Source organism: Besnoitia besnoiti, chromosome I, assembly GCF_002563875.1.
Source record: "Besnoitia besnoiti strain Bb-Ger1 chromosome I, whole genome shotgun sequence".
NCBI lineage: Eukaryota > Apicomplexa > Conoidasida > Eucoccidiorida > Sarcocystidae > Besnoitia > Besnoitia besnoiti.
Genome location: NC_042356.1, coordinates 552,889 through 575,740, shown reverse-complemented (window position 1 = coordinate 575,740; position 22,852 = coordinate 552,889). Strand labels below are relative to the sequence as shown.

The window sequence follows — 22,852 nt, the reverse complement described above, 5'->3', positions numbered from 1 at the left end:
GAATGACCCGTCGCCGCTGCAACGGCACCCGGATATGTGGCCTTATGCATTTACAGGAAAAAATGAATTCCGCTTAGCATACGAAAACCACCCTGGGTCGCCACCACGAAGCTCCTCGTGGCGCTGCAGCGCATACAGGGCCGGTATAGTACGGCACGAGCTGAACTGCCGAGACTACTGCGTATGATTAAAAATAACCAATCATGAATCTTGCAGTCGTCTGTCTGTGACTGACATCCCTTTCATAAGCTTAGATCGTTTACCCACCATGCGTGTCACATATGCGCGCGCACGGAAGTGCCTGCAGATTGACTGCGCCGTCGCACACGTCTCGTCTTCGCACCCGTTCTTTTGCTTGCCTCACTCGAGGGTTGTGGCCCCTTCCGTAAGCAGTGCACAGAATATGCACTCTTCATCTGCATCCATCATATCTGTTAAACTGTGCCCCGCCGCAAAATACCACTGGCTGGCAACAGCTTAGTGGTGAACGTCCTTGGCGCGAGCTGAAGACCGGAACCTGACGGCACGGCCCTTCCGGCATATATCACCGGCGCCACAACGGGGCGCATCCTTCTTTCCTCAAACCGATTCTCCAGAAAACTTTGATATTTCGGGGGACCTGTCGCCTTCACCTCCTCGCCTCCCCCCCTCCCCTCCCCCCGCGCCTGCGTTCCGGGCCGAATCACACAGAAAAACTGTAGTGCCGGGATGCGTCACATTCTACTCCTTGAGGATCTCATCCTTGGTTGATTTGTTGGTAGAGTCGCCTTCGCTCCATCTATCGTTCATAAGTCCGGAAGAAGCATCCCCGAAATTGCCACTAGCAAGCGATGTATCCGACCAGTTCGTCTGCGGCCCTTGCTGCTGCCCCGAGCTCGGACGTGTCCACGGGGCTTGCTGCGATTGAGGGTTCGTCCATCCAGGGAAAGTCGACTCATATCCCGCAGCCTGATTGAAACATACACCCGGAGCACAACTGTGACAGGCTTTAATGAGGACGCCACAGCGGAACTAGTCAACGGCCAGATAACTGGAAACCGTCGCACAAAGAAGCGAGTATCTGAAGAGTTCAACTCGCCGCCCTCCGCCACAGGCATGCGCACGAAACCTACGAAGCCGGCTGCACAAAGTTGGAATTCAGCACATGCTCTGCGTACAGACACTGGAAGCCCTTTCCCTCTGCGGACAGAAGACCTACCACACAGACAATAGGCTTGTGCGTAAAGGAAAACGATCCATTGCGAAAACAGTGCTTCTATTGGAGGGACCTTATTACCGCCTATGGTTCGAACAATATGCACCGATAGTGCTTCCGCATTGAGCCTCCAGCGGTTGTCAGACTCACCGAGCCGGTGTAGGCCTCCCGACTGCGGCGCTGCAGTTCTAGGATATCGGTGCTGACTCTCTTTAGAAGCCTGCCATTGTAGGCAACCTACAAGCAAACGAGTAGAGCCACGACGAAGCAACGAGGGTCTGAAAGTAATTAGCCGCAATATCGTGGCCCTTCACTGCCAGGCCACCCGCCAGTCTATGACACGTGCCCACAAGATACAGCAGAGCTGTCTCATGCGTGTTGTGCTCTTGAGCGTAACGCTTACTGTGAGGGAGACACCGAGCGGATATCCCAAGGTAAGGCCCAGCAAAACTGCCCCCGCTGCAGGCATCGGCGCTCCTGAGGACACAACATACACAAACACAGCTAATATTGCAGCAAACCCAAGGGACAGGAACGATGCCGCTAGTAGATGCGTTCCTGTTTTCGTCGCAGGGGTCAGGAAAGGTCGGACTTGTTGTGCAATAGAAGACGAAAGGTGGTTTCCGTACCTCTGCGCCGCAGTGCTCTGAAAACCCAGGCGCCAGTGGCGGCTGCGGTGAAGAGTCCAGTCCATCTGCCTTGCGATGCGACCCGCGCAATAGCATACTGGTCCTCCGCTGGAAGCATCTGGATTATTTCCTGAGACGACATGTCCTCCACCCGTCGAGGAGGTAGCGCCGCAGTCGGCGCTGGCAATCCAGCTGAAGCGCCAACAGTGCCTACGATGCCTGCCTGGGCGCCGGCGTCCATTGAAGAAAGGGTAAACTGCGGAACGGCAAAAGATCCCGCCGTCGCTCCCCGATCAAAGCTCGAGCTGCCACCAGATGCCATATTGGTACACAAGAAGTGGATGTAAGTGCAAGTACGACGACGGCTTCCGCGCACAGGTTGGATGGCGGCAGTCCAGATGCCGCCACTGCTAGACGCAAGATGAGCACAAGTCCTCTTGTTGTTGGAAAAAGGCGCAGTTCACTACAAATTAACCCAAGGCAATGTCCGAAAAACCACTAATGGCACATTTCTCACGTCGCCGTATTGCTGAAGAGACGGCAGTCACGATCGCATTACGAATGAGCATGAATCGACACAAATCGGCGGAAAGAAGCAGAAGAAGACGTGAAATGGCTGCGAAATAATCTAGCGGACTAGAACCAGTGGTGAACTGTTTAAAGAGCTTCTGGTGTGCTGAGAAAATCGAGCTGGCCGCTCCGCAACAGCACATCAATAGACTTTAATTATGGTTGGGCAAAAACACGCTTGCTGGGGCATGTCGCGTACCCGCCCTGGCGGGACGATGAGGACCTAATTCTTCAGAGACGGTAGGGTACAGCGAGCCGCACACAATAGGGACTAACAATATATGCTGGTGTTTCAAATCTTTGGGAAGCTTGCAACGATCGATTGCAGTTCCAGCTCATCTTTGCCATGCTTCTCTACGAGAACAGCTCTGCATGCTTCGCCGCAGCGAATTTTTCTACGCTGCCCAACCAGCAAATTCGCCAATGTGCAGAACCGCCATCACAACCGCACAGAACTGTCGCCTGGCGGGCACGTCGCCGAAAAGAGAACTGATTGCAAGAACCTGACTATGCGTTCAAATTCGTTTGTTGCTTATTTGACGGGGAATAACGGTTTCGCGGAGTTCGTGGATTTGTTGTGAGGCACTGGCGGTTGCCGTGCAACCCTCAGCGGAAGGACTAGCTGGCATACCGGCGGAATTGCAACACGGCGTACCTATGACAGTTTGTCTCATTCAAAGTTGCCCATGCCCTGAATTAGCCATCTGGGTTGTTCTTGCAATGGGACGGTGACTCTCTACCGTGACATTTTTGCCTACCGCGCACGTTCGTAGGTTGCGTGTGCGTAAGTGTCGCGCACCTCGGAGCATACACTCTTCCCTTCTTTGACAAGTGTATGTCGCACCGCTACGCCCGTCGCGAGGTAGTCCTAACAAAATATCTTGAGGGCCATGTATGCGACGAAAACTACAGCTTAGCGGAGAAGTTGCACAGAGGCATGAGCTGCTCCAGTCCGATGGCATGGTTGACCATCGCAGCATTCACCATACTAATGGCTTCAAGCCATTAATTTATGACGGTTCTTAAGAAAGGGTGAATGCTTGCTTCCACTGAAGCCGATCAAACCGTGCCTTCCTGGCGGAACGGCGCTGCTCCACTTTGGATGACGTCTCCTGAGTTCGGTCCTGGATTGTTGTGAAGGGGGCAGAAGTCGATAATATGACGGCTCTTTTCCGCGGCTGGTAACGGGGGCTTTTAGCAAGTCCGAGACTGAACTTCTATGGCGGAGAGAAGAATGTTGCGCGGCGTCGAGCACGAAAAGGAGACTTGGACAGATGTAGAAACAGTTGTCCTCTATCCATATGCGCTTATCTAATGAGTACCAAGTACAGCGTACGCGTGTGTCGTGTGATTCCCGGCGTGTACTCAGAAAAGCGGCGGACCCACACCATAGTCACACCGCCGGATACAGCAGGAAGATGCGCGCAAATGTATGTCTTGGCCAGGCAATAGGCCGCCAGAACGGGGAAACAGATGCGTGAAGCTCACGACAATTCTACGGCCCTGTAGGGATAATCATAATCAAGACGAAAGCAATCTGGCTCGCCACTCTTTTTTCAGACATGCATGGAAACCGCACTTGAATAGAAACATGCGTGAATCTCCGGTCGGCTCGTTTGATGATCGTTTCTGTATGTAGTCTCCAGCCGTTTTTACCTACATTTGCGAGAAATCTCATTGCACGGTTATTGCCTCTGCTCCCAGTCACATTTCATTCATTTCCTCAATAGAGCAACCCTCCTCGCTTGCAACGCAGATAAGCAAATTGTTGAACGTTCTGGTTGACTTCCGACGCCTGTGGAATACCTTGGCCTTCAAGCCCCGACCTCGCGTGTCCATGTGGCTCTCCGTAGCTCTGCACGATGCCGCCGCTCTCGGTCAGCCAAGTTGATAGGCTGCAGATACATCCATTTTGGCTGTAGTATGCTCAACGCCAAAAATTCCTTAACCATCCTCGAACTGGTGAAACGTTTGAGCCTTGCTGCTGTGTTGCGTGTAGCGATTACGGCTGTGCTCCCGACGCGAAGCGGGGTTGCCTATTTTCTAGTACCATTAGGTTCTGTGTTGTTAACTCAAAGTATTTGCTCCGAGTTTGGTAGTGGTCTTGGTTGGACAATGTATCCCAGTGGGGTGGTGGTGTACTGCAATCATAAAGAACTTGGTTGTCTGTATCTCATAACCGGAGTCATCTTGAATTTAACGGTATGCTCCTGAAAGTAACGGTACAAGCTGTAAACAAAGGATTCTTGGGAAAACGACTTCCAAACCACCAATATATATTGGTACAAAGAAGTTACCATCAGTTCTGTCTGCAGCAGAGTCTTCGCTAAGCTGATTCGCCTTTCTTGACGTTACTATGAACGACAGCACAGCTGAGAAGAAATGAGCTGGTCACATGCACGCGTCCTCGACGCATGGAGCGATTTATCGACACCGGATAAACCCGGCAAGACGTCGGTCGACGGAAGATAAAGCGCTACCCCTGCACCTCCTTCTCGGAAAGACAGTATTCTGGTGAAGAATGAGCACGTGAGAGGAGAGCAAAGTACATGCGATATACTTGTTTCTAGCATCTTCCACATATTATTCGCCTCTAGTGGCAGAACCGCAGCCAGCTTGTGCCCGCATGCAAACACACGAGCCGTTCGTGTGCGTACTACGGCTTTCCGGAGCTACTGTACCTGATTTCCTTGTTTTTTCTATCAGCTGAAAGGGTCTATGCGCGTTTTAGCCCCTTTTTGGTGCTTTGACGTCTCTCTTCCTTTACTCTTACACGTGTCTTCCCGTCGCGTCTCCGCCTCGCAACAGCTTTTCTATCTGTGTCTGGCTGCGGACGAGCGATAGTTCTCTCCTCGATGATATTTTTGTATCTGCCCTCCGGCTTTTCGATTTTTGCGACAACCGGCAACCGGACGGAGTTTCTGCGTTTGCACCGCCCGTGGAACGCGCCTTTCTCAGCCGCTGTCGCGGTTTGAGTCTCCCGTTCTTGATCGCTCTTTGCACACTTGAGGCCAGATGGCGAATATTCGTACGCTGTCTGATTATGCTTCGGCACCGTCCAGGAGCGTCCCTTTACAAGCTGGAGGAGGGCAGGGAGGGGGTGGACTACCTCTCTTCTTTTCATCTGGGGCTGAAGCTGGAGAGCACACCAGCTGGATCCAGTGGCTATGTCCCGGAATACACCTGAAAAGCCCAATCGTCATTATCTCTGTCGTCCAGGTCGCTGTCTACGTGGCGTCTCTCTGCTTCGGCTTGTCGCCGAATGATATTCTTGCTCCCACGCCGTAAGCAGACTGTTCGCCGTTCCACTCTTCACGACACAGAGAGCTGGAGATGTACTGTGACTGGGCGTGTCATCTGGCAGAGACGTTGATAAGAGGTGGATATGAGCAGCAACCGACAATGTGAGATGGCGTTCACTCCATCTTCTGGCCATGTGCTATTCTGTTCCTCGGCCGTAGCATGATGCACCGTCTTTATGGCAAAGAAGATCTGTTCTGGGTTGTGCTAAGCTTAATTCGTGAAGAAACAGCGGGTGTTGAGGCCGGCATAATCATCATAGTCAAGACCACCTGATGCCCAGCCCTGTGCTCCCGTGGCGTGCCAACGGTTCCCCATGCGTGATGTCGACAGCTGGATGTGTCTGTGGGGGTTACTGGCTTCCCCCCCAAATTGCCTGGGTCGCTGAGCGGGAATCTCATGGTTTTTCACGCTTCAAGACAGCAGCCTCGTGCGTGCTCACTGGAGGTTGCATTGCGCACGGCTTCAAAGAAGGAGCGCTGCGCCTTCCTCTTGTTTTTACGGCGAACAAATTCCGATACGGGCGCAGCAGAAACACGCTTCCGGTCGTTGCCATACTGTTTGTGTCCCTGCTTCTATCAGACAGACACTGGACCTGTTCGGGGCGAACATTCCGGAGTACATACGCGCGGGACAGATCTGGAGACTTCTCTGTCCAATTTTCCTTCACTTGAATCTCTTCCACATTTTGGTACGTCGTCGCGTCTCAGGCTGCATGCCTCTGTGTAGTCGCCCTTAGCTCGACCTCAACCGCTCGCCGAAAGCACTCCTTCTTCCTACCAGCCCTCGCTGCTACGCATACCAGCACAAGGGCTGGGGCGATGTACTCGGAGAGCCGCTGCTCCTCTTAGTGCGATCGGCGGCTTTTGCGGAGGTTGGCGGCGCGCAGAAGAAGAGTGGCTGCTCTCTACTAGATAGTTTCAGTATGGAGGCCACACTCCTGGAAGACCGCTGCTGCTGAATTCGAGGGCACACACTTTTTCCATGTATCTCTTGTTCTGCGCTTCTCCCTGGCGCATGAGCGCAGATGAATCTCTGGGTGCAGATCCGCATCGGCCTGACAATGGAAGAAAGGTAAGTTTCAGCCTTCAGTCCGTGCTTCGGATTGAAGATTCGTTTGGTGGGCAAGACGGAGACATTCGTCGTCTTCGAGGCCCGATGCGAGCTGGCGTTCAGGATTCCCGCAGAGCGGCATCGAGTTGAGGGGAAGAGGGGAAGCCGCCAGACCTCTAGTACGCTTGGATACGTTATTCATGTTTCATCTGGGAACTCGGGCACGGCTTTTTGGTAGTTGCAGATTATGGAGGCGACGTCTCTGCTTGGGAACACTGTACGAGTTTCACGTTTAACGCTGGAGAAGGCCTCTGGTCTCTCTTGTCCGCACTTCCCAGATACGGCTGGAGGAACTTCTGTGCGGTTTACGTGGGCGTCGGAGTCTTGGCGAACATGGTGTCCGCTGCGGTTCTCTTCTGCGGACAGGTGAGAGCGTGCCTGGTGCACCACACAGTGCGTCGCAGAAGCTTCATATCTCTAGCGTACGCATCTCTGCGCTTTCTGACACGCCTCGCTAGGACGCGGGACGGCGCTGTGTGCGGCACGGCACCGTTGAAGCCCACAACCCGAACGGTTTCCTCACCCCTCGAGGTGGAACCTGCCTGTTCGCGCGGTTGTGCTCCCGCTTTGCAGATGAAGGCAGGAGCCTCGACGGCTGTTTTCGCTCTCATCGGCGTGCAGGTGAGGATGCCTCACGGCAGGTGGAGGTGGTGGTGGTTCGCACCGCCGGAGATGCGTGGGAAGCGTCGCGGTTCACGGTGTCGCAGCGCCGCAGTATCGTACGAATGTCGTGGTTCGTGTCTTGGATGTCATGGGCAGTCGCCGGAGCAGCGCTGCGTCCCCTCTGCGGGCGTGCCCTCTGGGCCCGCACCAGTGAGAGCCGGGAGATCAAGCGAGCTGCGGGGGGAGACGCGGTGACTCGCGAAGGGGGGAGGTGCACTGAACGAGTCTCTTCTAGGTGACTCTTCACTGCTGCGCTGCGAGTGTCCGTGTGTGTTTGCGCAGCTGGCTGAAGTCGCTCTCATCTGGCACGCGCTGCAAGAACGGAACAGCGTTATTTTTAGTGTGGCGTGAGTCGTCGCCGTTGCGTCTGCCGGCAGTCTGGCGTCTACGGCAGCCGCGTTCCCGTGCCTCCGGGGGAGAGCCAGGAGACGAAGCGAAGCTTCTTCCGACGCACGCGCCAGTCCCTGTGGCGGCGTCACGCTGGAGTCAAGAGAGGCAGCGCGAACTCACTCTCGGCGCTGCAGTCCTCGCCGTGTATTCCGTACAGACTAACATTAAGAAGGCGACTAGCTTTTGGTTTGATTGAATTATAGCACCCAGATAACTCCATACCAGTGAACCGGTTTGTATCTCCGCTTCATATCGTACCTGAATGGTACTTTTTAGCCGGGAAGTTAGCGTCTAAAATATATAACCGATAGTCTCAACTTAGATGCACAGATGGACATAATTAATCCTTGTACGGTTTGTACCTACGTGACTCCTCAGTTTAAGCAGAACTGTAGTTTATCGGGACTAAAGGCGCTGCCGACGCTACACGTCCTCGCCGTGTAGCGTCGGCAGCGCCCTACAAGCAGGCCGTATCTGTTCTGTTGTCCTCCCGCGCTTTCGGGGGTGTTCCTATGCCTCTGCTTCCGGCCTCCGGCTCTGACGGGCAGGCCACAATCGCATCGTTCCTCTGTCGCGACGACGGCGAATCCATTCGTGATGGCGCGGGAGGCCTTTCTGCTGCGGTCCGTGGCAGACCGCCAAGGCGTGCAGGCCTTGCGGTTGCTCGGCAGCGGTCGATTTCGCGTGGGCTCTTCGCAGCTGTACAGAGACAACATCAGAGTGCATGCAAGCGTCACGCCGAAACGCTCGCGGTTGACCCCTGCATCGAATGTTTAGGTGTGGCGTGTGCCTGTTTTTGCTTCTCAGCCTGTGCTTCTTCTTCGTCTTCATCTCCTCCTTCGGACGTCACACAGGTACGTCGGACGGGGCGTTGCATTCTTGGGTGCGTCACGCACGCTGGCTAGCATTTGCTTTTCTCGTTCAGCGGGGCCTGCTGCGCCTCGCCTCAGTTCAAGAGGCGGCGCCGCGTGTCAGTCCCAGCCGCACAGCAGTTGCAGAAGGAACCTGGATGCTGCGTAGTCTCGCCTGTCTGCGCCGGGTGCATCGCCACCCAGCTGCGATGACCGAAACGCCCTCGGAACAATACTGACGGCAGATGTACCCCTACGCCCTTTGCTCCGGAGACAGATGCAACACCGCGCCGCTGCTTCATGTCTTCTGCAGACGCCGTTGGGCACGTTGGCGGACTGGTCCTGGGCTGCGCCACGGGCATCTGGTTGAACAAAAGCAGCGACGTCAAACCCGCGTAAGCGTGGACGCCGGCTAGGGCTGAACTTTGCTACAGGGTCTCACGAACTGCCGTCTAGACGATGTAGGCATGCTCTACGTTCTGCGATCCGTCCATATATGAGCACAGACTGCTGCACTAGTTGCCGTAAACAGGAGTTGACCAGACCTTCATCGTGGAAAGCTGCGCATGCCTTTCCAGCTCGCTGACTCAGTTGCATCGAGGAGAAGGGGCGAGGAGTTTCCTTTGTGGTGACAGTGATGTGGGTGGATGGCGCATGCGCGGTGTTACGCGCTTTCAAGCAACACTCTGTGGTGCTGTCAGAAGTCAAGACAAAGTGATCAGGGTGCTCGGCGACTAACGACGGGCACACAGTGGAGCAACAAAAGCGTTGAGCATTCTTTTCTGTCCGGTGTTCGTGCGCGAATCAGATGGTACGAGCGCGGTCTGCTGGTTTCCAAGGCGGCATTAGTTGTCGCTCCGGTTTTGAGCGCCGTTTTCATCTGGCTGGTTCCGCGCTGCTGAGTGCGTTTTGAGTCCTTCATCGTTCGGGGACTGGCCTGCGAAGACGCATGAGCAGCCGCATCTCAGCGGAAACAGAGGTCCCCAGCGGAACGCGAGGGCTGCTGGCAACGCTTCGTGGCTGATGCATCCCCTAGGCTGCCAGGGTGCGTCGCCAGGGACGTATGGCTCAAAGGTTTTCGCTGTCGGTGTCAGTCCGACAGCGTCTCGCGTGCGCTTACGGGGTTCACAACCGATTGGTTGTCCGGCGTCCTCCGGGCGCGAGACATCTTGGTAAATAAACGTAGCGCCTTGAGTGCTGTTGAAGCCAGTCGCCTCCGCTGAGCATCTCCGAGTCCACAAGTACTGAAGCCGAAGCCCTCAAAAAGTGTTGCCTGCTGTGCATCTCAATGGAGCTGCGGTGGGGAGACAGAACCGCTTGAAGAACGCGTGTTTCGCGTGTGTAACCCCGCGTCTCCACTGCGTAGGTCTGGATGATTCACCTTTCCGTGGGACGGCGGCATGCGGTTCGCTCCTTTGTTTTATTTCTTTTCCGTGTCGAGTATACATTCGTAACCATTCTTGCTGTAAAATAGTGGATAACCGAACACCGATCCTAAGCCTTTTCAAGTATGGGAGGTCTAACGGGAGAATAGGCAGAGCAGCTGAAAAAGGCGCTCCCTGGGCGGTAGCCATTCCACATTGCTTTGCAGAAGGGCAAGCAGCTGAGGAGAGACATGGATATGCACGCTAATCCACCTTTACACACTTCTTACTTTCAGAAGGGACGCGGGGCTTTTTTTCCACTATAGAATAACAAAAAACTGTGGTTCAGTATTTTTTTCGTAGTCGACTCTGTTGCGCCTGATTCAAACAGGCGTGGGCAGCCAGGCGAGGGGGCGACGAAGACTCGCACTCTCCACGACACGCCTGCGGAGTAACGTGCTGCCTGATGGTTGGCGTGGTGACTGCTGTCTATCCGAAAACCTGGAGTGAGTGGCACGACGGCGGGCTCATCACCAGCTTAGCAGCAGGGGGAAGCAGCCCTTTTAGCGGAGTGCTGAAGCAAGACACTGCAACAGCCTCACCGATATCCCGGCAAGGAAGTGCACCTGTGACTGTTTTACTAGCACAGCCACAGACGAACACATGTGATAGGGACTGCGGCGCCAGTGGGTGGTATCAGACGGGCTGAATGGGTGGAAGGCTAAAGCATTACGTCCGTAGTGCGTGCCGTCTCTGGCTGACCGCTGAAGCCGTGGGGTCGGTTCATGATGCTCATTCAGCACAGGATCCGGAATATTCTATCGGTTGCTGTACTTTGGGCACGAGCCAACGCAACTGTGGCTGTGGTGTGGTTACCTATGTGTGGCTGATACCTCCAGAACGCTAGAGGTTTATTTTTGCAGGCACGCTCAACAAAATACCGAGACTAACAAGCAGGGGCGACCTGCCAACTCAGTAAGCATTCAGGTGTCTGTAAGACGTCTGATTTCCCTGCCTCAAAGTTGCTGAGGGATTTTCCTCCATATAGACTTGAGGTATCCACACTGCTCCCAGAACGGGGGAATCTTCAACATGTACACCTTCAAAGGTGAAAAGACTAGCAGTTAGATCGGGCGTATACCCTCATGTTCCAGAGGTATGGTATATAGGGCGAGCGCAGATGTGATGGAGGAGGAAGGAGTGTTCACGTCTTTGGAGAGTTGCTTTCTTCCCCAACTCCCTATTCGAAGTCGTATCTTGTATAACTGACCCGTAAAAGGTAACGGCCTCTTTCGCACACCTGACCCCGCGCAGGAAAGGGGTAAAACCTGGTGCTCTGGAAGCGGAGCCGCTGCGAGGAAGCCCCCCTTTCTCCGGTTGTGTGTCTCGCGGGGATTGATCAGGAGGGACGAAAAAACAGTTTTCGCCCCTAAGAGACCATGCTAGAAGAGCCCATCATGCGACAGCATCGTTACATCTGTGTTTCCCGTCTGCTGTCTTCGTCTGCACCGTACCACAACAGCAGCAGGGGTCTCCACCCGCTTTGCTGCTGCGCGCCCGTTTGTGTCTCCAGTTGCGCCTCGCCGACTTGCTGCCATTCCCCTCCTCCTCTCCGTTCTCGCTCGAACGTACCGTGGCTGCGCGGGTTCCCCGGTGGTCCAATAAAAGTATCAGTTCTCCCGCGTACTTCACGTTCTGCCTCGCGTGTTGTTCTCCTTCTGAGGGAATATTTTAGTTTCGCTTCTCCTTCCACTCCTCCGCAACAAAATGGTGCTCTTCAGAGATTTGAACAAAGCTTCTGCTGGTACGGAGCAACGCGTGGAGACAGACGTCTGCTGGCGCCAAAAGGGGCAACGCAGCAACGTACAGACCTTTCGCGAAAAAAACATTGTTTTTTTGTTGCACTTTGGGAAAAACGTCAACTGCGGGCGAGAAAAAGCGGGCCTTCCTCGAGGCGAAATCGAAGTCTGGCGTTGGGGAACTGCTGTGTTCTCGTCGTTCTGTGGCGTACTGTGCCATTTCCGTGGGTCTGTATACTTTTCTAGGGCGGCATCTGAACCAGGGCCTTTTCCTTAGCATCGAAGGAACCAAGGGGTTTCCCGACGTCACATGAGAAGGGGGCCTCCCCCGGTTCTGGGGATCTCGCTCTAATTTCGTGTCCACTTCCTGCCTGCCATCTGCATTCAAGGATGCCCCTGGCCTCACTTCTGTGTGCACTGTAGAGACCTATGGCGAGTTTCCGACCGTTGCTTGGCCGCAGCCTTGATGGCTGTGGGAGATTTCTTCCGCTTCTGCTTCTTTCTGCGGCACCCCGCGCGCTGTGCAGGTTTGCTTTTGCGCGGCATACACCGTGGATTAATGTATGCGAATGCAGTTTTCCGTGAAGGTGTTAGAATCGTCCCAAATAGTTTAACGCGACGCTGCTATCTGCAGTTTATGGTGATCTGTGCGTGTGATGTGCGGGGACGCGAGGCTGCGCAGCGCCGGATGAACTGCTTGCATCCGGGATCGCAGTCAAGTCGGTTCACACTGCACGTCTGGTCTGCGCACGAGTGAGAGTGTGTTTTCACCCTCGCCTGGTTTCTGTAATTCAACCGCCGAATGACGGCGAAAAGAGCTGCTGGTTCTGTCGCCGCGTGACTAAGAAAGAACCAGGCGGTCTTTTTTCAGCCGTCGCTGCTGTCGCGAGTGACAACTCGGGATGTGATCAGTGTTTGTGTTCGTCTTTCCTGTCTTACTTGTGCAGACCTGCTCACCAAGGGCTACCCTCACGAGAAGGCGTGGGACTTGGAGTACAAGTACAAATCGAAGAACCCCGTAAGTCGCGTGCCGTGACTCTGCGGGAGGGAGCAGTCTGTAGTGTTGAGGAGTCAGCGGCGCCGAATGTCTTCATCGGAGTATCCTGTCTGTCTGCCTCCAGTGGGGTGCATTTTCAGACGGACGCAGCTCCCGGGGGGGTTGCCGCGCAGGAGCTGCGACGGTGGGAGGGACGGCAGGGCGCTGCGTGAAGCGGGATGCTTCAGGTGCCCTCAACTGGACTGAGTCATTTCTCTCCTCGTTGTCACGCAGGAAATCGTGAACACTGCTTCCGTCAGCCCCGGCGGCGCCTTCGACGCAAGCTCCAAGCTGAAGTACTGCGTCAGCGATGTCACGACAGAAGTCAAGATGATGGCGACTGGAAAGTCGACCATCGACGTCAAATACGCTGTGAGTTTTCCCCCCGCAAACTAGGAGCTACGCCGCATACATGGGCAGCGTGTAGAGGTGGCAGGTATTGCCTTTTCGAAGAATTTGATGTGGGCTGATCAGCCCGAGCAGCGGTTCTGAGTCTGTCCTGTATCCGCAGTGCAGCTCTCTAGGCGTGTGGAATGCCTGGGGGCGTAAGCCATCTTCAGCGCAAAGCGTCTCTCTCAGTTCCTCCTGCCGACCCTGGGGTCAGTTTTGGGGATGAACCATTTTCGCTGCAGTCGGAGAGGCGTCTTTCCAAGTTTGTTGTTGCGCAGTGGAGAGTAAAGCTTGCCCGTGACGCCTACGTTCGCTGCAAGTCATAGGCGGCGTGCGTCCATCTGCGCTGTGTTTTGCACAGGCCCCGAAGATGAAGGGACTGACTTTGGGCGCCAAGTTTGACCGCCGCGGCGAGAAGACGTCCAAGGACAGCCTCGACATTTCCGCGGAGTACAAGCTTCCCACGTTCCACTCTTTCTTCTCGGTCAACCCCATCTCCTCTTCGTTCAGCTTGGGCAATGTCGTTGAGTACAATGCTCTCCGAGTCGGAAGTAGGCGACAGCAACGCTGCGCTGGCCTTTTTCAGCAAGAGTTACAGGAGTTTCCCCGTCTACGGGCGTTCTTTGTCGTGCGTGCATGCTTCTTTGTCTCTGTTTCCAAGGCCTCCGTCTGTCAATGGACATAGAGAAGCAAACGTGAATGGCGCTGCCGGTTGGCTTTGTTGACGAAGGAGCTGCGTGAATCCTCGAGAACTACTCCTGGCTTGGTAGTCGTAAATTGTGTACTCGGTTCACGTCTCCTTGTCTGTCGCAGCTCCCTACAGCGCTGTGTCGAATTCACCGTGTCCCGGGTGTTGGCGTTCCTGTACGCAGGCGAGGTGTCCGGCAAGCTCGACGCCTCGGCGATGAAGTACGCCCTCGGTGCCTCCTACACTGGTGCTGCCAGCAAGGCCGGCGTGTTCACTGTTTCCGTCAAGACGTAAGTTCGCTTCATGTAGCTGTTTAGTGAGAAGACGCGTGAACTCGCTCGGTGGGCATGCTGGCAGCCGTAGGGGCGCAGCGGGAAGAAACGCCGTGGGGTTTAGCGCGCGGCGAGTGGCGCATTCGGTCTCCAGAGTTTCCACCTGCTTGCATTCTGCGTGATTCGTCGGAATCCGGGGTACACTCTTCCGTCTCTGCGCTCTAACGAGGTGTGGCCTTACACATCCTGTTTTTTCAATCTGGAGTGGCGCTTGTTTCCGTGTCTGTCCCCCTAACTTGGCCTCCGCAGGGCGCCGCACGGTGATGCCGTCTTTGGCCGCATGATCGGCAACGTCCACGGCAAGACCATGGACAACAAGTCCACTGAGTTGGCGGCGGAAGTCGACTACAACATTGTTGATGGACGGACCAACATCCAGTTCGGTGGCCTGTGGTACCTGAACGACCAGAAGGACACTTACTTGAAGGCGAAGCTGAGCCAGAACGCGCGCATGAGCGTCGCGCTGACTCACAGAGTGTGCGACTACGTGTCCGCAACCATCGGCTCTCAGATCGATGTCACCAAGCCGAGCAACCCCGACGCTGTCAAGCACGGTCTGAAGCTCGAAATCTCTGCCTAAGTCTACAGCTGAATTCTCCACGGGCGGACCCACGAGCGACGAAACGGGCAACGGACATCACGCAGACGACGGTGACCGGCACATATCCACTGAGAGCAACCTGAGAAGGAGTGTCTCCGCAGAGAGGCGACTGACGTGCCTGCGTCTACAGGGAGAGATTGCTTCTGGCTGAAAGGTCACGCCTTCCGCGTCCGTCGACGCGCAGAGAAAAGAAACGCGGCCTGTTGAGCTCGGATTAAGCAGATGGCGCAGTTACGAGCCTGTGAGGCTTTGCTTTATTGCAGAGTCCCCAGAGTGCCGAAGCTCGTTCTCTTGTCTTTTCTTTGCTAGCTAGTGTGAGGACGAGGTAGACAATGATGGCAACGCGCCACATGCATATGTTGACTGTGTGCGCTCTCGCGTTCGAAGCGAGCCAGCACAACGTGTGCCAGCCAACGGTACGGTTCTCCAGTCTGTGGGCCGCGGAAAAAGTGGTCTGTCATCTCCTGAAAAAATATTTTTTGTCCTTTCCGCGTTGTGTTACACTCCTTTTGGAAGAGTGGAAACATCCGCGGTTCATGTAGAGGAGCAGGAGCTCTTCTTCGTGTACAAAAATGTGCTCGTATGTAGTCTGAATGCCGCATCTCTCTCTCCTCGTTGGGTCCAGAAACAGTGGAATAGTCAAGTGTAGAAACATCTTCGTCTCTTCAGGGTTACATGTGGGCTTGTGCTCATGCTACTCTGAAGTCTCTCTTCGCTTTTGACGCCAGCTGTTTTTGTCTTAAAACGTTCAAAACCGTGTACGGTCGACAGACGCCTCGTGCTTTTCCTAGACTTGCGTCTCACGAAAGCTCGTGACGCATCAGCGCCAGATGCACCTTTTGCTCATAATTTCCCTCGCCGCCGAGTAAGGGGAACTAGTCCTGCGTCTCACATCGCGAGCATTGACACCACGACAGCGCACACTCGGTAGCTTTTTTTTTTCAGACATCTCAAAGCCGCGATTGACCCTCAAGAGCGTGTGGATACAGGAAGTCACCTGTAGTGAGGTTGTGCTCGTGTTCCTGGAGTTGTCACGTGCAGTTGTTTTGAGGACGTCGGAAAGTCACAGACACTGCAACAGAAGGTACTTTGTACTCGGAGAGCAATGTAAAGCGAAGAAGAACCGAAATGAGCGAGCATCTTTGAGCACGTTATGGTCAGGTTTCATGCATGAACAAAGGCGATATATATACACATACGACACAGTTCAGCCGCTACTGCCAGAGGCAATTATGTAGCAAGGGGCAGCGCTGCCAGCGAGTTTTGGATGGTAGAACATCGCTGATTCGGAAACGGTAGGCAGCTCAAATCCCTGTACCTTCATAATGTGGGTTCACCACAGCGACAGAGAAGTCCTCATAATCTGCAGAACATTGTCTATATCCCAGTTCGATGCTGCCGGATTGACAGGTCCGTCACACTTTCTTCTAGCTTTATGAGCTAGTGTTCCAGGCACACATGCTACACCCCGAGGAATTGTGGCCATCGCCGGCATGATCCACCGCCTATCCGGTTGGAATTCAGTGAGCGCGCATTTAGGATGCCCAGTTTGTGTCTTCGAACTCTTCGGTCACTAAATAATATGTGAGTACCCTGCGATGCATATGCGAAGGTGTATCACCGTGGAACCCGTAAAAACCGTAGACCAACGTGCACCGTCACTGGCGACTTCGTTCAGTGACTTGCTCTTCAGAATGATCCTGAAACTCGAAGGGATTGCACGATTCTGAAGGAGAAAGTATTCCCAACATCCGCGTCCGAAACGCATGTGAGTGCGATTCCTTTAGTTCTTGGAATTGCAGGCGTGAGAAAAATCTAATTGCAACATAGGGAACTGAGAATTGAATGTTGATCGGTACGGTAGGTGCACGACGTAAGCCAGAATTGTAGTTCAGGCCGTATGTACAGATTTAACAAGAAAGCCGGGGCGTAATGTCATAAACAGAAAGAAGCAGGACTGAGTCCATCTTCCCAGAGCTCCACCAGCCCGGCGAAAAATGACCGCAAAATACAAGTGACGGTACCGAAGTCTTAATCATGTTCAAAAGCGTTCTCTTCCTTCAATAGCTGCAAGATCCCCGCGAGGCCACCTTCTCTTGGCTTACCATCTAGCAGCTTCTTCTTCTTGTGCTTTTGATCGTCTTCCTGTTTTGCACAAGCTTCTCCTGGCTCCTGATTGGACTTATCACGCTGCTGACCGTAAAATGCGGATTCACCCGTTGACTTTCCAGATGAGTGATCCGCTCTGCTTTCTGAGTCTCTGTGGTTTTTTTCGTCTTGACTGGCACTCACGTTGCAGCTGTCTCGCCCGACCGGCTCTTCTCGTGGGTCTTCTTGGTTCTCAGGTCCGTCTTTACGTACCCTTTTCCGGTGTTTTCGCCCCCGCGTCTTCTCCGGTGATCCCGCCGCTGCGACTGGGCAGCTCAAGACTTGCTTGTCGCACACGCGGCAGCATCTGAACCCCCATTTCTGTGTCTCCTTGTCGAAAAAGGAGCCCCAAACCTGGGTATGACTCCCCAAATAAACGTCTTCGTCGTACAACACGCTCTTCACCGATCCCTTTCTGAGCTCTGCGGCACGAATGGCTGCAGCTCGTGCCGCTTCACGCTTTCGCGCCTCGATAAGGGCAGCCTTCCGAGCTGCGTCATCCCCCTCAACCTTAGGCGAAGCCTGAGTTTTGTTTGCGGCTGCAGTTCCTTGGCTGTAAAGTGCACGCCGTAGCTCCTGAATCTTTACTTCCTCTGCGCGCCGCTCGGCCAGCTCCGCCTGTTTTCGAAGTTCCTCCTTATGCTTCTGTTCAGCCAACCAGATCTGCACATCAGGAACGAGACACGCCGGACACGCTTCCAACGTTAGCACAGAATTCCTCGCCTGCACGCATCTCTGTACCGAGAGGCTACGCACAACAACGACCTTAGAGCGCACAGCATCGACTGCTACCTGGCACCTGAGCCAATTGAGGCTGACAGACCACACCACAGCTCACTGTTTCACGGAAAAAATGTAACAGGATCCAGCGGGAAACATCGGGGCTCGAGAGACACTGCAAAGAGCTAGAAGCCCAAATCAAACCCGTCTTACCTTTTCCTGATTTTGCCAGTTTCCCGGGTGGAAAGGTTTGTGGTTTATGAAGGCAGCAGATTTCTGACCAATTTTGCCCATCCACATTTTGACTACAAGCGTAAAAATCGTACGAACGAGATTGCGACAGCAGATGAAGTGGCACGGAAGGGTAGAGCAGCATACGCGGCGCACACGAGAGCTACTGCGCTACGGACAGTGAACAACGTATCTGAAGATCACGCCCTTGGCCCTGAAAACTTCAGAACATATGAGTAGGCATAAGAGGAAAACAGCAGCCCATGCCGGCATGCAAACGTTAGGAAACCGAAGAGCATGCGTTTGCGAGCACAACGTAGCTCACCAACCCAAATTAGCGCATGAACAACTTTCAAGCCGCCTGGAGCCGTTTTCTCTTTTACTGCTACACGGCTAGCTTCTTCTGCTGCGACCAAAAACGCACCGAGAAGCATAAGTCGGTTATTCCGCGAGCTCACGAGCAAGTTCACTAGGCGTTGGGTTTCACGGCGCGGCCAGTACTGACGTAGTCCGTTGCAGACTAGGATCACCTCCGGCACAGCTGCTTGCGTGTGTCGACTCTATTTCGAAACCAACCCTGGAAAGTAGGGCTGGTGGTCACTATACTAGTAAGGACTGAGAAAGAGCGACCCTACCACCCCCAACGGAGCTCTGCTGGTTTATTTGCATGTGCGCGCCCTCCTCCTCTTTTACATGTCCGAGTGTGAGCAGCCGCACCCCTATTGCGACACAGCTCCTCTGAGAGGCGCAGCGTGTGCAGCGGGGGTCAGCGCCTATTGAAGTAGGATTCAGCAGGGGAGTCGCGGGTGTCCGTACACTTCGTTTCCTATACGTTTTCGGGCACTTGTTTCCCTTCATGCATGGTGTGCTGCCGCCTCTCGTTGGCGTACGGGAGTGGTTGATTTTTTTATTTTGGTGCCCGTTTGGAGGCTGCTTTCTACCACTTCAAGGATTGCTTTTTGAATGTGACATTTCTGTGAAGAGGACTTGCATTCATCTCGGGGCGGACGAGAGGACCGAAGACGGGTCTACACTACTTTTTTGCCTTACTTTGTCCCTTGACGGCGGTAGTCACCTGAGCATCCGTGGCAGGTGCCACAGGAGCATCGCAGCTTCATTTAATTTCGAGTAAGTGAACTTCAGTTTCAAATCTCCTTTCCAGATTCTCGTTCATGTGGCTGCGACTTTTTTTTTACCATCCCCGCATTAAGATCATCGACTCTTAACGCCAACACCGTGGTTCACCTCTCCAGGAGTGTGGCGGAAGAGTTCACAGGGAGGTATCCTAGAGAGTTTTCAGCGTAGCCTGATTTATGCAGATCCCATTTTTGTCGAGGTCCTATTGGCACCGAAAAAACGCGCGTTTTTGTGCTGGACCAGACCACAATAAGGGAATGGGAGAGACAGCCTTCATGGATATCGATGAGAGGGACCGTCTGACGCGATGTTGAAGCAGGATTTTTTCTATGCGAGGGAATTACCGGGTCTGTGAGACGCAGCTTTCACACGGCATGCCTCCGTCAAAGAACGTCTTCGGTTTGAGAGCTAAAATCAGCAGACCAGGCCCCTGACGTTTTCCAATAGAATTTTTGTCAAGATTGGGGTTTTTCACTTCGACGGGGCTGGTGCTTTTTGATCACACGTAGCAAATGATTTCAGGTCTATCATTCGGACAGCAGCCTCCCTTCCGTTATTTCGGCGCTGCCCTCTGAAGCATACTTCTTCGTTCAACAGTTGGCTTCGGGTCTCGTGGTTTGGACGAGGGGAGCGGTGCATGCTGCTTCTTCTGTGAGCTGTTAACAGGGCGGTACATCGTCTACAACTTGCTTCCAGTAACTATTTGCTTCTAGTTCGTCGCGGTTGCTGCCGCATCGCTTCCCTTGGTTCTACGACGGAACCTGTCCACCCGTAGTGCCCTGTCAAGCTCGTGCAGGAAATTGTCGTCTCAAGGTTCTTTTTCTCTTCCCGGAACGCCACTGTCCGTATTTGTTTTGTCCAGGCAGCCAAGATGACGACGACTGGTGCAGGCAGTGCCTCCATGTCGATGGAGAGCAAGCTGAACTGTTCGCTCGACGACCTGGTGAAGATGCAGCGCCAAGCAGCGACCAATACCCGCAACGCTCAACGTAAAAATACCTCTCGTGGGGGAGCGGGACCTAAAACTTCAGTGCGTGGCCGTGGTATCAGCAAGCGCGGAGGCGGATCCAAGACAAGCACATTTCCAGCTGGTGTTGCTGGAGCCGGCCGTACGCGCGGCGCGGGTCGCAGAGGCCGAGGTGGACGAGGGGGCTTTCCAGGACCGGCTCGTAATCGGCCGGCGCCAAACAGTCTTGCTCCAGCCGCAAAGAAGAAGCAGAATCCTTCACAGTCCGCTGCACCGAAAGTGTCTCTTGCACAGCGTCTCGCCCAGCCTCTGGAAAACTCCATCTTCAGGAACGCCGGTAAATCTGGAGCGAAAAAACCAGGCGCCGCTGCACCTAGGCGAGTTGCAGGCACTACCCTGTCTGCCCAGCGCAAGCTCATGCGTCCAGGAGCGATTCGGGCTCGGGGAGGCCTCACGGGTAGACCTGCGCGCTTGCCGCCTAGTCTTCGTCGCGCTCGTGGAGCGGGAGCTGTTGTTGGCGGATTAGCTGCACGTTCTGGAGCAGGAGCTTGGTGGGGAGGGCGTGGTGTCGCTACTGCAACGCGTGGCCGCAAGCTGGCAACCGTGCGCAAGGCTGGTGGGATTAACAAACAGGCCACTGCCGTAAGGAAGGCTAACACGGCTGCGGCGCGGCTGAAGGCGGTGCGTCCCGTCGTGTCGAGGCCCTTGAACACCTCATTCAATAGACGTGCACAGGGCGCGGGACCAGCATCGGCGTCCCGGCGTCCCAGGGCTGAGTCAAGATCTGCGAGGAGGGGTGCCGCCTCACCAGGCAGCCGAGTTCCCGTGGTTCGCGGGAGTTCGACGCAGCAACCCGTGCCGCGGACCGTGCCGTCGGCGACGGATGTGGAACTCATGTCGAAGATAAAAATCATGGCAACGCTAGACAAGGTGCCCCCTCCCATGGCTGCCCAAAGGGGTATGGCTGTGACTCCTCCTCAAGCCATGGTGGACGAACACGGTTACATGAACAACGGCAACGGGAAGAACAATCAGGCAGCGCATTTGCCGTACAATGGTTGCGGAGGCGGAAGCTTGAGTGATCGATTCAGCAAGTACGGGTCACGATGAATTCAGGGGCGCGCCGTGTTTCAGCAGGTCTTGGCACACGCACACGGAAATATGCACTGTTCGGTTCGACTCAGTGTCTGTTCGTTTTTGAGTGAACTCGCTTGGGGATACTACTAAGATTTTTTGGTACCGGTGCGATTATGCCCGTGCGCTACGCGCATTCTCGCATACAAATGTATAGTAATCTATCATACGGAGCCTGCTCTTCTCTGGAAGCAGGGGACCGCCCCGCGCAAGAAGCTTTTTTACCGTCTTTCAGCTCGGATTTTTCGAGTGAGATCTTCCTACATCTTTTTGCCTTGGCGAACCTTCGTGTTCTTTTCTGAGAACTTGAAAGTAGCTCATCACCAAGTGTCCACACGGAAGCGCGCGCAAACGTTTCGGGATCACGATGTGTCTCATCTTCACGCGGTGTCTGGGATGGAAGGAGTGGCACGTGGCGCAGCCGTCGGTAATTGGGCGCGGAACATACTGAAAGTTATTCAATCTCGTTCTTCGGGAAAACTACTTATGGGGCCTCCCCCGAGTTTCATGTTGACTTTATCATGAAGTCCTGTACTCTTTTGACCTGAATTTATGTGTTCGGGATTCTCGTGTGTTGCCGTCCATAGGATGGTGAAGCCGTCCCTTGACCCGAAAGATCTTTCACAGCTACGGCGGCGCGATCAGATGGGTTTTTAGGGTCAATTTGTAGTGCAGGTTTGTAGCGGCCACATGAACCGCCGTGGGGTGGCCGAGCTCGTTTAGACAGCGCCGTCTCTTGCCATTGCAAGATGTTACAGCCTCCTTCCAAAGGTGTTCACATTGTTGTGATGTCGCAGTTTCCACACTAGCACCCGGTTGTGCTTGGATCACGCACAGCTCACAACTGTATGACAAAAAGGTCTCGGTCATCCCAGAGCACAAGCGCTTGCCTGACACTCTCAAACCGGGTACCAGCGCAGAGACTCCCGCCAGTGCAATGTGTCGCCTATATTCTGTGGTGCTCATCGGGCGATTGGTAGCGATACAGCTCATCATCCTACCTGGGGACCGCCCCAAAGCACATTTTCTGCGCTGGCGGCTTTTCGTGCTGCGTCTGGTAATACGAGAGGGAACAGCGGCGCCTCCCATTCGAAGACTGCGTGGAGCCACGTGAAAGCAGTTGAGAGCCGTGCGGTAGCTCTTGTATTGGAATGCATCTTGGACATCGGAGGAAGTTATCTCAGGGGAGATACACGAGTTACTCAACTATTCGTTTCCTATTGTCACCTACCCGAATCGGGGGGCTCACGCAGAAAACACCGCATCTCCATCTGCGCCCGCGAAAAGGTATTCGGGCGGGCGTAAAAAGATACACTGTCATCGCACTACACTCACAGAGCACGCTGAGCAGACTACTTCCTGCATCTGCGACGTCGCCACACAGAGAGATGAGAGGCGAAACCAAGTGACCGCGCTCGTCTCGCGCCTCGATCAACGTGACTGAGTCTTCTCGCTCAGCGTGTTATCCCATCTGCTGCTAGGAACCAGGAAAGATAGGCGGAGCGAAGGCGGGTCTGCCCGATGCTTCCAGGGGTAAGAGTTGAACCGCCGAGCCGCTCCGCGTCCCAGAAAGCCGCCCATGTCGCTCCCGCGA

At 54.4% G+C, this 22,852-nt stretch overlaps 5 protein-coding genes across 5 annotated transcripts; 3 read left to right on the top strand and 2 right to left on the bottom strand.

Annotated features, from left to right (window-relative positions):
* Positions 1-720: 720 nt before the first annotated feature.
* On the bottom strand, positions 721-2,146 carry BESB_000840 (uncharacterized protein; the record flags this gene model as incomplete). The annotated part of the gene is made up of 4 exons (XM_029358839.1): positions 721-948; positions 1,346-1,432; positions 1,599-1,672; positions 1,825-2,146. The coding sequence occupies 4 exons, from the start codon at positions 2,144-2,146 to the stop codon at positions 721-723; spliced, it is 711 nt and encodes a 236-aa protein (XP_029221751.1).
* A 3,263-nt stretch (positions 2,147-5,409) lies between these two features.
* BESB_000830 (rhomboid protease ROM2) lies at positions 5,410-9,613 on the top strand (the record flags this gene model as incomplete). Its single annotated transcript, XM_029358838.1, has 9 exons — positions 5,410-5,678; positions 6,277-6,385; positions 6,722-6,768; positions 7,086-7,173; positions 7,381-7,428; positions 7,753-7,817; positions 8,668-8,714; positions 9,025-9,106; positions 9,520-9,613. 9 exons carry the CDS (start codon positions 5,410-5,412, stop codon positions 9,611-9,613), a joined length of 849 nt encoding a protein of 282 aa, XP_029221750.1.
* A 2,229-nt stretch (positions 9,614-11,842) lies between these two features.
* BESB_000820 (eukaryotic porin protein) lies at positions 11,843-14,900 on the top strand (the record flags this gene model as incomplete). The annotated part of the gene is made up of 6 exons (XM_029358837.1): positions 11,843-11,879; positions 12,822-12,892; positions 13,145-13,282; positions 13,662-13,851; positions 14,173-14,278; positions 14,570-14,900. 6 exons carry the CDS (start codon positions 11,843-11,845, stop codon positions 14,898-14,900), a joined length of 873 nt encoding a protein of 290 aa, XP_029221749.1.
* A 2,052-nt stretch (positions 14,901-16,952) lies between these two features.
* On the bottom strand, positions 16,953-18,089 carry BESB_000810 (putative step ii splicing factor; the record flags this gene model as incomplete). Its single annotated transcript, XM_029358836.1, has 2 exons — positions 16,953-17,732; positions 18,003-18,089. 2 exons carry the CDS (start codon positions 18,087-18,089, stop codon positions 16,953-16,955), a joined length of 867 nt encoding a protein of 288 aa, XP_029221748.1.
* Positions 18,090-20,028: 1,939 nt separating this feature from the next.
* On the top strand, positions 20,029-21,234 carry BESB_000800 (uncharacterized protein; the record flags this gene model as incomplete). Its single annotated transcript, XM_029358835.1, has 1 exon — positions 20,029-21,234. The coding sequence occupies one exon, from the start codon at positions 20,029-20,031 to the stop codon at positions 21,232-21,234; it is 1,206 nt and encodes a 401-aa protein (XP_029221747.1).
* Between the last annotated feature and the right edge of the window lie 1,618 nt (positions 21,235-22,852).